Source organism: Melanotaenia boesemani, chromosome 1, assembly GCF_017639745.1.
Source record: "Melanotaenia boesemani isolate fMelBoe1 chromosome 1, fMelBoe1.pri, whole genome shotgun sequence".
NCBI lineage: Eukaryota > Metazoa > Chordata > Actinopteri > Atheriniformes > Melanotaeniidae > Melanotaenia > Melanotaenia boesemani.
The window spans coordinates 14,354,114-14,372,529 of NC_055682.1; the positions used below are offsets into that span (position 1 = coordinate 14,354,114).

The window sequence follows — 18,416 nt, forward strand, 5'->3', positions numbered from 1 at the left end:
CATTATCTTTGTGTAGTTTTTACATTAAACTCATCCAAATCCTACACAACACAAATGAAGAATAAATTATTATGTAAACAAAGCTTGGGGCTTAATAGATTATCAGGCAGTAGAGGGCGCCGTGAGCCAAAGCAGTTCAATATCCAATACGTGATACCAGAACTAACATCCAGTTATGGATATCTTTTGGTATTACTGTGTCTGATGTTTTCTATGCAGCTTATGATGGATCAGATGAGCAACATGTGCAGCATGTGTGCTCATGCCCTATCCATTTATGCACTATTTCAGGCGCACAGCCTTTGTAGTTTCACTCTTATACCGGATCTTCTTCTTAAGCTCAGTCTTAGCACAGCTGATCCCAGAGACATAGAGGCACCATGCCCCCATCCCTTACCAGTCAAAAGGATCAAAACCTCAGGGGTGTAAGATTAGCTATCAAATCACACCCTCTAACTTACACACCACCCATCGCGTACCAGCTCCAGGAACATACATGTATGTCCTGTGTAGGTCATGCACACACTCATGTCAATCAAATTCCTATTGTGAAGGCACCAAATCTTTGAACATAAGACACAAACCAAGCAGAGTCTCTCTTTCCTGTCTTCCAATCTCTGTCTCTTTTCTAATTCTCCACAGCTGAGGGCACACATGGCACAGATCCCCTGAGAAAGACCAAGGTCAGAGGCGGGGCACAGACGTTAAGAGGGGAGGCTGCAGTATCCGATATCATTCATTTAGTGTGATCCACTCCAACAATTCAACACATGGGACGTATCCAAGAGATGTAGGCTGTTGGAGACCAGGGCACTAATTTCTATGATTTCCAAATGTGTGAAATACATTTAAAAGGAGGAAAAATAGAAATAGTATTTTTTGCAAGTCATAGCCTGCAGCCATCCATTATTATAAGGTTGTGTAGTTTGTTTAATCTATAAAAAAAAAAAAAAATAATTAACTAATCTCCAGGATCCCAGAAATGATGTTAACTATTAAATAACTTTAAAATTTACGGGATGTTGGATGCACCACCGTGGGCTCATAATAATTATAAAGACATTTCTTTCTATTTTTTGCACTGAAGCAAATCATGTAATCAACATAGTGATGAAGAAAATAATTAGATTTATTTAGATTAAACTAAGAAATTTTAAGTGCTCGAGTGTTTTCACAGGGTGATATGGAATTTTGTTTTCTTAGTAAAGGGTTCAAACATTTTCCTCTATTACTATTAATTTCAGTCCCTGAAAACAAATGAAAAGTTCCGATCTCTGTATAACCTGTTGGTACAGTTTTATGCAAGCTTATGTTTAGCTTTTACAAAGCCACTCTTGTTCATGTTTGCTATCACAACAAAACTAGCTGACCTCATGCCTGGAAATGTCAGAGTTTTAAGGACTACATTACAAGAATTTCTCCAAATGGTTTACCAGGAGTTCATAGTGTGATGCTTTCAGGATGTACAAATACAAGTGACTTCTGTTAATTCAAGTTATATCTAAAGATGCAACAGTAGCATTTGCTAACGAAACGCATGTGAAAAGCATCTGTAATTAAATTAAATTTCACTTAACACATGTCAGGGTATAACACCACAGGATGCAATTTCCTTCATATGAAAACTTTTGAAGGACTATTTGAGAGCTAAAATCAAACTTACATGAAATTGTGGCATTTATAACATAAGCTGCTATTCAGAAACTCTCACATGTAACAACAACTTCATTTTAAGTATTGTAAAGGTCAAACCACTTCTATTTCACAAAAAAAAAAAAAAAAAAGCCGCATTTGCTATCACTTCCCACACCAAGTTCCTGATAATTTGATATTAGACAGTTTCCCCATGTTTGGTTGCTCAGTTAGTTCACTGCCAATGCAAATAAATCCGGATGGTATCTAACATGTACATTTAGTTTTTTTGTGCTCCTTTTCTCCTATACTCATAATAAGTGTGTATTATGACAACTCATTAAATGGATGATGTTTCTACATTTGTAATGATAGTTTTTATTCAAATAAGGTGAACTTTACAAAGTGACCGTGAGAATATTTTCCTTCTGCTTGAACTGGTTAAATATTTTTTTTTTTTTATTATTAATTAATATTTAGAAAACTCACCAAGGATGGTCTGATTGCACATATGTTGATGCTCCATGTAGGAAGAGCTCTCTACTTGATTTGCTTTGAAATTTGGTGCACACCTTATTAGTCCCCAGATTATGAATTAATAACATTTTCAATAAGCTTCCAGCTTGTGTTCAGAGCTGCTTAGAAAATGTTTGCATGTTCTTAAATCTGTATGTCAACGCTAACATGTTGCTGCAAGCATTCAACTCGGTATGACTGTAGATTCTTGTCTGAACGCAGTTTCTAATAAAAGAAAGTTGTATGCTTAAAGTTATTATGGCCTCAGGAAATAAAACTGTGATTTTGGGATCTGTTTGATCTTTTATTCGTTTATGGTTTGGACCTTTTCTTTGTTATTTTGTACCTCTTACATGTGTATGTGTGTGTAGACTTGCATTCTTGCCATACCACTGTATGAAGGAGTCTGTATTACTAAAGTTGGTACTCCTTGTCCTCATCCACTTTTTCATTGCAGGAAGTAATTGAACTTGAACAAACATGAGCACACACATGCACGATCCAGACTTGTCCCAAAGTCCTTACATTTGAGTCAGAAATGTTATGGTTCAGCCTCTAGAGAGCAATGCAAGCACATCAGTGGGGTCTCCTAATAAATGAGTTGACTCCTGTGGAGGTCTCACAGTCAGCAGTTGCTACTGTCACTCATTATCACTGCAGCCTCCTTCTACACACACATATGGGCAAGTTGGAGCTTGTACAAACACCCACACATGACCCTTGAATGCATGCACACCCACTCACCCACTTTCAAACGCACACACACAAACGCACAAATGAGCCAAGGAGCATGGGCAGCAGGGTCACCCCAGCGCCATGCTTCATAAAGGGCGCTGTTACAATAGGTTTACTGTTACTCTGAGGAGAGCTGGGATACAATAGGGCCGAATGTGCTGGTCTGATGCATCTCCATTTCTTTCTATTTTTCACTCGATGACAAGGAAGAAAGACTGAGACTGGACAGCATGTTATCAGAGGACACCCCTGAAGGTGAGTCTGCTTGTTGGAGAGTTAATGTACACATTCATTTTTATGGGTAGTGAATGTGTATAGTGCTGACAGAATAATTCAGGGAATATTTTAATTTTGATAAGCCTTATTTTCTTTTAAAATCATGTCCTTGATGGAGTTTATAAGAGAAAACAGACAATTCCCAAGAAACAAACGGAAAGCGAGCAGGTTACATCTTTTTAATGAAAGTCAGGTTGAAATATGAGACAGTAAAGTGCAAACGTGTCACCTTATCCTACCTTAAGGCATCCAGCCTATTTGATCAAATGGGATGTTGCAAAAAAATGGTGCATGATTGCATCATACTGAAGAGTTTATTCAGGCAGAGATTAGAAGAGTTATGAGGAGAAGTGGGAAGGGGAACCCATCACAAGTAGACTGACAGGCAGGTAATGATGGGAAATAACCTAAATGAGGAATGAATGAAATGGCAGTTTCACACATGCACACATCAAGAGGTCTACTGGGTGAGAAGGGTCAAAATATGAGGAGCAGAGAGGTATTTGTGTAAGGGGAGTGGAGGTGGGGTTTGTTTTGGGGTGACAGATGGCACTCACACAGATTCAGAGTGGGCGTGGTGCTAAATTGTAAGATTCCTCTGAGCTAGGACAAGCAGTAATATTTGCACTGCAGCTGTCAATGGTTCAACACCTACGCAACGCCACCCCATTTGACCCCTTGAATTAGACACACACTTGGCCATATTTCATATCCTGGAAGGTTGTCATGAGTTAATCGTCAAACAGAAAAAGTCTTGAGACAATAACTATGATTCATGCAGCTGAGTTAAATATTAACATATCTTCCATTAAGGTGTCTGGTTTAGCGAGAGTAGAAACTGCTGTATTTGCTTATGGTGTGGCTTGTCTGTATTTTATTAGTCTTCAGTGTAGCAACAGCATTATTAGTGCTGTTTACTTAAAGCCCACCAGTTAAGTCAAGTAAAAGGGGTAAAACAATCTATTAGTAATGTGGATACTGGAAATTCCTACAAGTACGGTGAGGTAAGTAAATGTAAATTCTGCAGTACATAGAAGTGCTGTAACACAAATCAGCAAAACATTAACTTTACAGAGATGATCATAAGGAGCTAAACTTAAATACATATAGAAAAGGTTTCATCACATCATGTGGCTGGTAGTCACTTTCTTTTATACGTGAATTACAAATGGTCATGCCTACAGGTAGACTTTTTTTTTTAATGGGGCTCTTTTTTTACTTCAGTTTGTGCTCCTGTAATTTCTTCATTTTTTTCCAATAACAACGTGAGATCTATCTGGATTATATGGATCATCATTGAGGAAAATAACTCACTTATAATATTGTGAAAACATTTCATAACAAGAGCATGTTGTGTATTCAAACTTGTGCTATAATTAAGATAATATAGAACAGCAGTATATATTGAAATTTCTTATTCATCAGATAAATGTCAGATATTTTATTACTGATTGCTTAAGTGTTAACATATTTTGCTTTGCAAAAAGCGGTTTAGTCCAATGGTTGATAACCTGAAGGTTTTCTACTTTATATCTATAAAATCATTAAATCTTTTTCAATGAAAAAGATTTAAAGATTTGTAATATTTTCAAATCCTGTTAAATATTACTGCTGACGGCAGTGATTTAAAGGCCACAACAACAACAATAATAAATAACTTAAATAAAATAAACTTAAATGAAAACCCAGAGGACAGCGGAGCATTATTTGGCTGTAAAATCATCTCGCGCCCGCCTCATTTTCTCACCTGTCCTGGACGGAAGTGGTCTTACAAGGTAGCGCAGGTAAAGTCAGCTATCACCTCCTCCTTTATCCAGGTGCTCCGGAACGGCAGCGCTCTCCCGGTCTACTTTCGTTTGAGGAGACATGAGCCTGGATATGTTTCACTCCTGTAAATAGCCCATGAGACAACTGGCAACATTCTTCTTCTGTTTCTTCTCAACCAGTAACCTCACGGACTCATGGGACTTATACTGCTGAGCCTGATTCTCCGGTACTGGATCAACACCGTGGAGGGTAAGCGGGAATTTTGTTCGGTTTGAAACATTAAAGGGCAACACGTTTGTCAGGTGCAAACAAAGAGAAACGGGAGCAAGAGAATACACCAACGTCAAGACGATGTGAAGGAAATTTCCATTATGAAACTTTTTTTTTTTTATTTATCAAAGCCTTTCAGGGTGGAAGCCTAATAGGACTTTGCCTTACTAATTAGAATATTTCTACATGCTAATAAATTAACCACATTCTACAAGGCCCAGAAGCTTACATCATGTTAAAAGGCACAACTTTTGCCCGGAAAGGCTTGAATGTGTAAATAAACTGTGGTGGATGTTTAACAAGTTCACTGTAACTGTGAAGTGTGTTTATGTGTACTTCAGGAACATGTTCAACTGGTAGTGCTGTGACTTGTGATGAGTGTCTGCAGCTCAGTCCTCACTGTGCCTGGTGCACACAGGAGGTAAATAGGCACATTTGCATGTATGAAATCACAACATGTAAATGGACATAGATTTTTATTCATTTATTTAATTTATCTAGTAAATACGTGCTTGCATGTGGAGCTGCCCTGTTTTATAGCATGCTACAAAACAATCTTAGTTGTCAACCTGTCAACAGCACAATGTCTGACTTTCTCCTTCATGTCTCAGAATTTTACAGACTGGTTGTCAGTCTCTGAAAGGTGTGACACAGCAGATAGCTTGTTAGAAAAAGGATGTGCCAGGGGCCATGTTGAGTTCCCCATTTCTAAAGGCCATATTCTCCAGGATCGTCCACTTGGGAAAAAGACAAGCAACACAAACAACACTCAAATCTCCCCACAAAAAATGTCCCTCAAGCTGCGACCTGGTATGCAATTCCAAAAACTATTTGGAACTGATAAGATGACTTCAGTGGTGGTTGTTCATTTTTCAGACAGAAATAAAGGGTTGACTTTGTGTTTTGCACAGGTAGTGAGGTGACTTTCCAGGTTAAAGTACAACACACGGAGGATTATCCTGTGGACATTTATTACCTGATGGACTTGTCAGCATCCATGATCGATGATCTGGAGATGATCAAAGACTTGGGCTCCTCTCTGTCTAAAGAGATGGCCAACCTCACCAGTAAATTTCGCATGGGCTTTGGCTCTTTTGTGGAGAAGCCTGTCCTTCCTTTCATCAAGATCACAGAGGAACATCTGAACAACCCCTGCAGGTATGCAGTATCATGACCAAAGGACTCAGCAGCATCCTCTGCTCTGAGGTTGGAACTTGGAACAATATTATGTGGGTCCTCAGTTTTCACTCTTTGTTTTTTTTTTTTTTACATTTCTGATGTGTTACAGCGATGCAGCCATAACTTGTCAGCCAACATTTGGTTATAAACATGTCTTGTCTTTGACAAGCAAAACGGACAGGTTCAACAAGATAATCACGGAGCAACGTGTATCCGCAAATGTGGATGAGTTGGAGTGTGGCTTTGATGCTGTCATGCAAGCAGCTGTTTGTGGGGTAAGATTTTGCATGTAAAATTTCTTAAATCACTTTAATTAGTTTGTGAATCCGTCATGTTAATTTTTCTTATTTGATTAGTCAGTTTTGTCTGCCTTATAGGACAAAATAGGATGGAGGAATGATTCGATGCGTCTGCTGGTGTTTGTCAGTGACGGTGACTCACACTTTGGCATGGATAGTAAATTGGCTGGAATTGTGATTCCTAATGACGGGAAGTGTCACCTGGATGTCAACAATGAATACTCCATGTCCACAGTGCTGGTAAATCCTCAACCTGGTAGCAAAAACAAATTAAATTCCCTAAGCCACCATGCCACATGCATCCTCTGCTAAGGGCTTTGATTATTTTGGCAGTTTTAGCAAATGTTATTCTATCTGCACCCAAGTTTAAAGTAATCCTTTGTCAGTGCTTGAACTTATCACTAGGTATCACAAAAATCAGCTTGGTAGTTTTTTGTGACACCCTAAAGTTGGCTCCAGAACTAGTCTGGATGCTGAGACTGAGCCAGGTCTTTATTTCTCCTAAAATCTGGTTGCCATAAATGTTGGTCCAAATGTAGCTAGAAGTTTAATTTCTCAGCTCAAACTGACTCAACCACACACCATAACTTTAGAGCCAGAGATGGCCTATTTCTTTGACCAGCTACTGCCAAAACAAAACCACATAGTCTAAGCTTAGCTTCAGTAGGCCCGATTCATTTGGCTGAACACAGTTAGAAACTAACGGTGATGTTTGTCTGGTATATTCATGTTTAACCTTTTTTTTTCCAGGAGTATCCTACTCTTGGTCAGCTAATTGACAAAGTAGTAGAGAACAACATCCTGCTTATTTTTGCTGTGACGGAAAAGCAAACAAACATCTATAAGGTAAAAGAAACTTCTCTCCACGAGCATAGGTCCAAAGTAGAATAATGCAAGTGCTTCTTGAGGTTAACATGTTTATCTGTTGAGTTGGAATCTCATGCAACCTGTTAGAACTAGCCCATTTTTTCCAATGCCTTTTCCATGTTTTTATTGTTTGTTTTGTTTTTTTTATTATTATTATGATTATTATTTGCTTTTGGGACTATGATGCTACCCACATTTGGAATGACAAGATAACGTTTTATCTGTTTTGTTTTTCTCTTAGAACTATGCAAACCTCATACCTGGCGCCACAGTTGGAGTCCTGGAAGCAGATTCACGGAATATCCTGGAACTGATTGTGACAGCTTACAAAGTAAATATACAGTCTTGGTAATCTGGATGTAGAATGTTAAGAAATAAACAGAAAACACCTTCCTGTTGTAAAAGCAGCGAAAGCTGTTGTTGTGTTATTATAACAAAGTAATTTGTCCAACTATGTTGAAGCTGAGCCCCAGAAAAGTGTTTAAAAAATGCATTAGTTAATCTTCTGTACATCATCATTTTTAGATGACAGCCAACAGCCCTCCCTTGCTTTTCCTATTTCATTCTTTCCTCTATTGCATTTTTTGCCTCTTCCACCCAGTGCTTTGCATCAGCTTGTTTGACAGCAAGTTTCTGCTTGTTCTGGCTGTTTGATCTCCTCGCCCCTCTGACTTGCTCTTTCTTTCTTCCCCACTCTCTCTCTCCACTGCAGCCCGCTGTGCCGTTTGGTAAATCCCCCCAGGCGGCAGTGACTGGTGGTGGTGGTGCACAGTCCTTTAATTACTTTGTCAGTTGCATTGTTTACACCCAGGTTGACCACACCAGGAGAGGAGTCCCTGATTGTAGATTTACTGCTTTAAAAAGAAGAACAATACTACAGACAGGAATATTTTAGTGAACAGTATTTATACTTACCTAATATCATGAATAAGCCTTTGTTCCTTAGTTGGATAGCTGTCTTAGCCACTTTTAAATGAATTTACTGAACTGTAATGCATTCTTTTGAATTTGTTTTACAGACTTGGGTATATCCCATATATGTCCCAGTTTTCTCCTCCATAGCAACACTGAAGACACAGTACAACTGCAGACCCACACGAAATTAACCCTCTGATAGCACCCAGACAGTCTGTCACAGAATGCATTCGTCATTCAAAGGCAGTTCTTTCTCCAGCTGAGGTTAGCTGTCATTCTTTACTCAGGTGCTTTGAGTAACCAAGCACACCTGGGATGATGACTCATCTAAAAGGCTGAATTATATAGGAGGTTTCAAAGACGCTGGCACATCACAGGTCACTGTGGGGTGACAGTATAATTACAGCCACAGCCTTGGAAATCCCACCTCATGATAACAAAAGTCACTGTATTAATACCATGGTTTAGAAGTTGGGGTATTTTAGAAAGGAAAAACTTTCTGTTCGGTATCTACTGCTTTTCCATACATGCTGTTATAATGTACAGCTTATGAACTGTTTTCCAGGAGCTGCGGTCAGAGATTGAGCTTGAGGCCCTTGGAGACACAGAAGAGCTACAGATGTCCTTCACAACCATTTGTCCTAATGGGACTGTATTTCCTGATTTAAAATTGTGTTCCAACATCAAACCAGGAGAGATGGTGAGTTGATTCTGCTTCAAATAAGGCTTTTTTTCTGTTGTTGTATTTGTTGTTAGTTTTTCATACAGGCTGTTGCATTTCAGAGTACTGTATAAATATATTATAAACTAACATATGTAAACTAATATTTTATTTTTTCAATTGTTTTCCTCGATTTTTTCCTGTATATATTTTGTTTTTACATAACTATAAATAAATTCAGGTATTAAGGAATTAAAAAAAAATCCTTTATGTGCTATAAACTAGTGTGTTTTAACTCAGACAGGTTTCATTAGCGAATTTGTATATGAATGAAAACAAATTTGAATTTACTGGTAATGAACTTAGTTATTTGTTTCAGCCTTAGCTTTCTCCTAGTTTAACTTGAGTGGCTTGATGTTTTTTGGGGGATTTTTACATATTTTAAGAAAAATGCTCAAAGAGGAGTATTGAGTCTACAGTATTAAAGCACAATAGATTTTAGTATTTAATAATGCTGGATGGTTCATGCAGGATAGTTTCAAACACTGACCAGACCTCATGTTTCTCTAAATAAGGGAACATATCAGTCACTACAACATAATTACAGATTTACTGGCTTTCAACACTTTCCTCTGGAGTTTTACAACACAGAGATCCAGAGATTCCTGGGATCAGTAGTTTTGAACTTGGTTTCACTGAACCTTTTCTTTGTTCTACAGGTATTGTTTAATGTGTCCGTGAAGCTTTCGGAATGCCTGTCAGGACTCCGGCACTTCTCCCTCAAACCAGTGGGCTTACAGGACAGCTTGGAGGTGGAACTGGAGTCTCTTTGCTCATGTGACTGCCAGCATCCTCTTACAGCAAACAGCAGCCAGTGCACTGAGGGTCAAGGAGCTTTCCAATGTGGCGTCTGCGTGTGTCAGCCGGGATTTCAGGGAGAGCACTGTGAATGCAATGAGGAGAGTTCTTTGTTGAGTAACTGCCTTGCAACAAATGATTCAGAGATATGCAATGGTCAGGGGCACTGTTATTGTGGGAAGTGCTCGTGTCATGCGTCCAGTTTTGGCCGCATCTATGGACCTTACTGTGAGTGTGACAATTACTCATGTGTTCGCTTCCGTGGGGAGCTCTGCGGAGGTGAGTAGTCACATATGAATACTGTGACTTGTCCACATCAGTTTTTGGTGAGCATGATTCTTTAGGGATTTTATATTTGTAGGTCATGGAGTGTGTGATTGTGGCGAGTGTCACTGTGAAAGTGGGTGGACAGGGGAGTACTGCAACTGCAGCACCAGCACTGATATGTGCATGTCAGAGGACGCTGGGCTCTGCAGCGGCAGAGGGAAATGCAAGTGTGGCCGGTGTGTCTGCACTGTTCCTGGAGCATCTGGGGAAAAGTGCGAGAAGTGCCCAACATGTAAAGATGCCTGCAGCTCTGCAAGGTGAGTAAACACTTTACCCCCATCTTTTCTTTTAGCTGAATATGGGTGTAATGTGAATGTGGATTTTGTCAGCTTTCCTGTTATGATTGATATGTCCTTAACTAAAAGATACAAGATATTTTTTTTTCTTTTGCCACACGATCTGTCTGTTCTTTTGAGTTCAGGGATATCAGATTCAGTTTTCCTTGTTAACATGTGTCTACACCTCCCATGTAACATCAAAAGACACTAATGTCCCTAACATAGCACTAAAAGATTTCCTTTCTCCATTGTAAAGCAGCTGTCAGGGCTGGTGCTATTTGATAGCACTATTACAGGGGAGACTGGTGATAGAGAATGAGCAAAACCTTGGGAAAATGCTGATAAGTGACCGACCCAGTGATTCCTCTTTGTGTCCTGCATCAGTGATTGGAGCTTCATTAAACCTTGACTACCAGGGGTTATTATATAATCTTTAAGGTAAATCTGTGCTTTTGTTTTACTGTTTGTGTCAACATCAGGGCCTGTGTGGAGTGCCATCTTCAAGATGAAGATGATCGTGAGTTGTGTGATCAGAAGTGCAACATTGATAACATTTCCATCAATGTAACAGCAGGTAAGGATGCCTACAGGGTTTCTACATCTATGCGCACGGTCCTGTTCATATTACCTTGTTTGGGCCAGCTCCATCAAAGCTTCTCATGCACGGACATGCAATCAGATTTTGTAGGCCAATTTATCATTCAAAGTATTTCTATAAAACAAGCATCCATGATAATATTTCGCTCCTTGTCTTCTTAGATTACATGTTACTGTACAATACCGCCTGCTACAGGGCATTGATTGGTCAGAGTTGCTACTTGTGGGCATAAACAATGAATCCATGAAGCTATTTCAAAGTCCAGCAGACAGTTTATGACATGAATTATGGATATTTGTGCACACGGATTGCATACTGTGAGCATGACTCATGAAAACACGTTTGGGTTTAAAGATTGATGGTTTTTTTTTGTTTGGTTTTTTTTTCTCCGCTGACAGAGCTGATCTCTGTAGAGCTCAGCTGTTGTGATAATTTCCAGTAGATTAAAACTTTTCTGAACTAGAAACCTGATTAGGAACTCAGGAACAAAGGATTCTTTACTCTACCTGCTCTGGCTTTCAGAAGTATCTGTGTTGCTTTAGTATCAACGATCTGTACAATATTGCAAAATCATATGTTCTCAGACAATTTCTCGTTCAGTTACAGTTGTAACACACACACACACACACACACACACACACACACACACACACACACACACACACACACACACACACGCACATCAATCACTGTTTGTCTCATAAATTACCATATAATAAACAGTTTTACCTGTTTTTGCTCTCCAATCTAAATCAAATACTTGGTCAAAATGTGGTTTATCATTTAAATCGTGAATGATAAAAGTAACAGTTGCTAGTTTGTTGTATATTAGCAATTGTTCTTCTTTTCCATAAAAATCTACAATCAAAATACCTTTAAACATGAGACTGGGTGTTTAATGCAGGACCAAACAACTACATTAAAAATACGTCACAGAACAAAAAATAAATAAATAAAATTGTTGCAACAAAGTAAAAACTTCCTGAGATATACATTTTTGAGATATTTATTTGACTTCTTTAAAGCATTCTGTAGCAGGTGTGTATTTATTAATAATCCTCAGTGTTTTGTTGATGTTTAGAAGAGATTTCATTCCAAAGAAAGTAGGTAAAGTCACAGAAAATATAAGAAAAAAATAGTTTAGGTGCTAAACTTATCACTAAAATATATATATTTAGGGTTTGGGATGGTTTGGTTGGCTTGGAATGACCCAACTGTTTGTCGTCATAGCTGAAGCGTGCAAAGCACGTTGGCATCCAAACTTGAATGTTTTGAAAGAAACTCACAAGGAAACATTTATAAAACAGTCCCTGCTTGCAACTGTCACCATGATGTAATAACAAATCAATGACAGCAAACCGCACATTTTCTCTCTGAGCAACCACCAAACAGGATCTGAAGCAGGTTTCAGGTCTGTGCAAGTTGACTTTCGGCTTTCATTTGTCATTGGATTTAATCAGTTAAAAGGAGTCGTTCAGAAAGTTGAACAGGTGCTTTGAATTAGGCAAACTGAAAAATACATTCATGCTCGGTTTTTGTCAAATGAATCTTAAAAATGTGTCTTACTATATAATTTTTTTTAATGATCCTTCAGTTGTGCTGTAAATGCTTGTCATTAGAATTTGCCCTCTCAGCTCAGTTTTTGTGATATCTGTATCAACATACTAAGTTTCAGTGTGGGTCAGTGATTGGGTGGAATGCTGACCTCCATCAACTCGAGTGTTTCTCTGAAGTCTGCACCCTCCTCTCTAACACAACATGTCCTTTTGGGTTGTGCAGGACAATGGGGAACATATTATTTACCTTGTTGTACAGGCAGAGCTATTGTAATGCATGTGAATAGCCAAAGAACCTGGTCTTCCTTCCATAGTAGAGTTGATTTTAAAACCACTACATTTGTGCAAACTGAGAAGTATATCTGATGATCACAGAGGATTTTCAGATGTTGTGTGGCCCACACACATGCGCACACACCAGATTAGTCTTTGATATGGAAATCACACTGACAGCAAAACAGAGAAGAGTGTATCCTTTTACATCCTCAGTGCACTTACAAAAGGAAAGATGATATATTTACAATAGATTCACTCCTTCAATATGAATGTGTATGTTCACATTTTTTTTCAGATTATGACAAGAGTCTTTCTAAGTCATGCACACTAATGATGGAAAATGAGTGCTGGATGTCTTTTAGTGTGGCCGAAGGTGAGATGGGAGCCATTGCCTACAATCTGCAGATGTCCGGTAAGCTTCATAACAAGACAAGAAAGATGTAAAAACAAATTTTACCATTTTGGGGTAAAACACAGGTCATCCACTGCTTCTCCTCAGGTTGCCCAGAGCCTCCTAACATCCCCATGATTATTTTGGGGGTCTCCCTCTCTGTGGTGTGTATTGGTCTGATCCTGTTGGCTGTGTGGAAGGTGCTCATATCAGTCCATGACCGCAAAGAGGTGGCCAAGTTTGAGGCTGAAAGGGCAAAGGCAAAATGGCAGACGGTAAGGCCTTGATTTTTTTTTTTTTTTTTTTTTAAGGTTGTGGATATTTTATAGTTTCTTCTTTTTAAAAAATCCAATGACATTACCAAACAATAAGCTCTTTAGATAAGAGACTGTGTCTGCATGATAAGCTAAGTGGCTTTCTTTTATGTGATTATTGCTACACAATGCTGTTCATGGTAGCAATCAAAAATCAGAGCACTCTCTACTTGTCAGATGGTTTCCTGAATGGCTGAGCTTAAGCTTAAAGCTGCTTAGAAGGGCCCATAGAAGAGTCCATCTTTCTCTGTCTAAATCATTCATTCATTATCTCAACTGCTTAGTCCATTACGGGTCAGGGGTAAGCTGGAGCCTATCCCAGCATTTTAGCAGGTGAGAAGCAGGGTACACGCTGGACAGGTCACCAGACCATCGCAGGGCCAGCACAGATATGAACAAACGACCATTCACACTAACCCCTAGGGAGAATTTACAGTGCCCTATTAACCTTTGAACGGTGGGAGGAAGCCGGAGAACCCATGCATACACGGGGAGAACATGCAAACTCCACACAGAAAGGCCACCAACCCACAGGTTTTAACCTCCCCCCAGCCGATTCTTGCTGTGAGGCTGCGGTGCTAACCACCAGACCACCGTGCAACCCATGTCTAAACCATATCAAACTCAAAGTCTTACAGCACTTTGAGCTTACACTATTGGGGAATGTTGACATGCATCACTTTTGCATTAAACACTTATGAACAAACATGGCACTTAACATGATTCATCAGTAATTTGGCAAACTGTCTGATGCAGAGTTGATTAGGTGTACAAGTTTGTAGAATGTACTCAAACCATTGTGAAATCTTTGAAGTTTAAGTAGTTGTGCTAGTTTAAGTTAAAAGCAACTGAGGTTGCTTTTAACTTTAACTAGCACATCAGGAAACCACAATTCTCCAAACTGAGAGTGCCAAATGTAGGATTGTAAGGCAGGAGGACAGAGAAACTTAAGCTTTATTACATATAAACAAACAAAAAGCTCCAAAAACACTGACTGGATGTCAGAAATAACAGCAACAATGAACTGTCAGAGAACAAAGGAACTTAGGACAATTATATACTAAGTGAGCAGGTGTGGCAATCAGCAACTAAGAACTAGGTGTAACAGGAAGTAAACAACAGAAAACACAAGAGGATAACCTCTACTAAATAAAACTGATAGCAAACCTAACACAGAAAAATCAGCCTGAACCTAAAGACAGCCCAAACTGAAAACCAAAGGACAGACTAAGGAAATAATACAACACGAAGATCTAACAAGAGCTAAACCTATAAGAACCAAAATTCACAGGCCTTGATAGGAAGATATACGCTGCCTGGCCAAAAAAATAAATAAATAAAAAAAAGTTGCCACCAAAAAGAAAAGAATGACTAATATTTCATTGGGCCGCCTTTAGCTTTGATTACAGCAGCATTCGCTGTGGCATTGTTTTGATAAGCTTCTGAAATGTCCCACGATTTATTTCCATCTAGTTAATTAATTTTTCACTAAGATCTTGTATTAATGATGGGAGAGTCCGACCACTGCGTAAAGCTTTCTCCAGCACATCCCAAATATTCTCATTCTTTCACAATCTGAGCCCAACGAATCCTGGCATTGTCAACTTGGAATATGCCCATGCCATCAGGGAAGAAAAAATCAGTTGATGGAATAGTCTGGTCATTTAGTATATTCAGGTAGTCAGCTGACCTCATTCTTTGGGCACATAATGTTACTGAGACTACACCTGACCAACTGCAGCAACCCCAGACCATAACACTGCTTCCACAGGCTTATACACTATGCATGATGGCTGCATCACTTCATCTGCCTCTCTTCTTACCCTGATGCTCCCATCTCTCTGGAACAGGGTCAATCTGGACTCATCAGACCACATGAACTTCTTTCATGGCTCCAGAGTCCAATCTTTATGCTCCCTAGCAAATTCAAGCCTTTTTTCTCTGGCTAGCCTTATTGATTAGTGGTTTTCTTATGCTTACACAACTGTTCATTCCCAATCCCTGGCGTTCCTTTCACAGTGTCAGTGTGGAAATGCTCTTTTACTACTTAACATAGCTCTGAGTTCTACTGTTGTTCTTCTTTTAATTGATTCCACCAAACGTTTAAGTGCTAGCTGATCACAATCATTCAGGATTTTTTGAACACCCATATTTCTTCCACAAAGATGATGGTTCCCCACTATCCTTCTAGTTTTAATAATACGTTGGACAGTTCTTAATCTAATTTTAGTAGTTTCTGCAACCTCCTGAGATGCTTTTGCTGCTTGATGCATGCCAATGATTTGACCCTTCTAAAAACAGACTAATGTCTTCTTCACTAACATTGGATGTGTATTTAAATATGGTTGTTTAAGAAAGGAGAAACTATTCATTGCATTAGTTGGGGTTAAATAACTTGTTCCCGGCTGACAAATAATCACCCATGCAGTAATTATCTAATAGGAGGCTCGTACCATTTGCTTAGTTAAATCCAGGTAGTAACTTTTTTTGGGGGGCCAGGCAGTGTATACAGACAGGGGTTACACTTTGTACTATTCATAGATCACATTTACTCACAGGTACATTGTCCAACCCAAAGCAACAAACTACAGAAATCTTATCTCACAAGTTCTAATCATAGATTGTGACACCAGAACAGTTTAGAGATGCAGTTACACCAATAACATGTTTTGTGACAGGAGTAATATTGAAATAATTCAAAGCCGCATAACATAATTTAATTAGTTTGTATGTTATTTTCTTTTTTTAATATTCTTAAATTGTGTTAAAAGGACAATGGTGATGAGGATATTTGGGAAAATTGGATTGGATTAACAGGACTAACACTGTTGGTCCTGACTTTTTTTTTCCTTTAGATTGTTGATGGTAATATCTGGACCAAGGATCTCAAACTCCAGTCCTCAAGGGCCAGTGTCCTGCAGGGTTTAGATGTTTCCCTACTTCAACACACCTAACTTAAATTAATGGGTCATTATGCAAAACTTGTCAAAAAGCTGTAGGATCCATTTAATCTGAATCAGGTGTGTTGGAGCAAGGAAACACCTAAAACCTGCAGGACAGTGGCTCTCGAGGACCAGAGTTTGAGATGGCTGATCTGGACAATAATTTATCTGTGACAATATTTGATGATCTTCTTGCATTTGTGTTTTTTTGTTTTTTTTTTGTTTTTTTTCTCTTCAGGGGACCAACCCTCTTTTTAGAAGCTCAACATCTACATTTCAAAATGTAACCTATAAGAACACACAGAGAGAAAGGATTATTACGATGAATCGCTACTGATGACTAACTGGAGGCAATTGCAAATCATCAACTGAGTGCACTTGAGTTTGTGTGTGTTGTGTGTGTGTGTGTGTGTGTGTGTGTGTACAAGACAGAGAGAATGTTGATATTAAAACTGTTTGTGTGAATCTCTGTGTTAACGCTGAGATATTTTAACACAGTAGAAAACGCTGTGAAGAGACAAGACATGATGAGTTTACTGCTGTAAAAGTGCACTGCCAATGTTGTACTATAAGACACTGAACACCATTCAAGTGCTTGTGTATTGTGACCTGCAGCTTGGAAAAGAGACTACATTACAAGTGATCAACTACTGAGCTTTGGTTTGTTCAAATGTATGTAAATATACAAGTGTATGATTTTTTTTAATGCTGTGTTTGTTTTATTGTAAAGCAAGGCTGAGCCTTTAATGTTAATAACTTGTTCTGTTGAATTTTTTTATTATTTGACACAAAAATTAGGAAAATTTTAATCTATTTACTGATTTTTTTTTTTTTTTTTAGCATTCAGTTTTAAACATTAGTATTCAACAAAAGGATACATGTTTATAGAATATACAGATAAAAGCATTCTGGACTATTCTACAGTCAACATTATTACTTGGTGACAGGTAAGGGTGTCACAGTTGGTTATAAAAGGAGCATCAAGCAAAAGGCTTTTTTTTTCCAAATGAGGATGGGTTGTTGTTTGCTATTTTATGCAAAACCCCATTAGATAATCATCAACTAGTTAAAAATAAATAACGCTTTAGGGGCCTGATACATACACTTAACTGACAATCAGCTGTCAGACACACCTAGAGCATTAATGAACACTGGTCTCATCCTTGTGTTTTACTTTGACTTTCCACCTGTTAGTGATAGTGCTCAGTCTAATGGGTTGTTCAGACTAGTGCATGAGAAGGTTAACATAGCAGTGATGACAGAAAGCTCACATCTTAACATGTCATACACAATCTCTTCTGTCATCTTCATATTCCCAAAACAAACTAACCTTTTCACAGCAATGACGGTAAAGAAACTTAAAAAAAAAAAAGATTATCATTACACAAGGGATCAGCTCTGGATGAGATTATTATTATTATTATTGCAGTCTTTGTTTTCCCTTTCTGAATGATGTGTTCTACTGCCCCCTCCTGCACTGCTGAGCTATGTCTTGTGCAGATATAGACTATATGTCCTGGGTGACAGATGAAAATCGTCTTTGTGGTGTGTTCAAGTGCTATTTTGTGTGTTCACCCACACTGGTGAGGCATTGAGACCCAGCAGAAAGTTTCTCTTCAAGGATGGTTTCTCATGTGTACAAGAGCTCTTTAAGAGCTCTAAAATTCCACTTTTTATTATCATCACTTTGAATAAGAGTAGGGATATCACTGCTCTTGTTCTCTTTGTGAAATACAGAATAAATATGAAATATTTTCCT

General features: G+C 38.6%; 1 protein-coding gene across 2 annotated transcripts; it reads left to right on the top strand.

Annotated features, from left to right (window-relative positions):
* The first annotated feature begins 3,040 nt into the window (after positions 1-3,040).
* itgb6 (integrin, beta 6) lies at positions 3,041-18,412 on the top strand. 2 transcript variants are annotated; one of them, XM_041980518.1, is made up of 16 exons: positions 3,041-3,138; positions 5,106-5,175; positions 5,538-5,617; positions 5,808-6,006; positions 6,108-6,354; positions 6,485-6,650; positions 6,753-6,914; positions 7,425-7,520; positions 7,783-7,872; positions 9,022-9,156; positions 9,837-10,254; positions 10,337-10,559; positions 11,060-11,154; positions 13,306-13,422; positions 13,510-13,676; positions 16,896-18,412. In XM_041980518.1, exons 2-16 carry the CDS (start codon positions 5,121-5,123, stop codon positions 16,992-16,994), a joined length of 2,349 nt encoding a protein of 782 aa, XP_041836452.1. In that variant the 5' UTR covers positions 3,041-3,138; positions 5,106-5,120; the 3' UTR covers positions 16,995-18,412. The 2 variants fall into 2 exon arrangements, with proteins under 2 accessions (XP_041836452.1, XP_041836443.1); XM_041980509.1 differs by lacking the exon at positions 3,041-3,138 and adding an exon at positions 4,904-4,943.
* Positions 18,413-18,416: the final 4 nt, after the last annotated feature.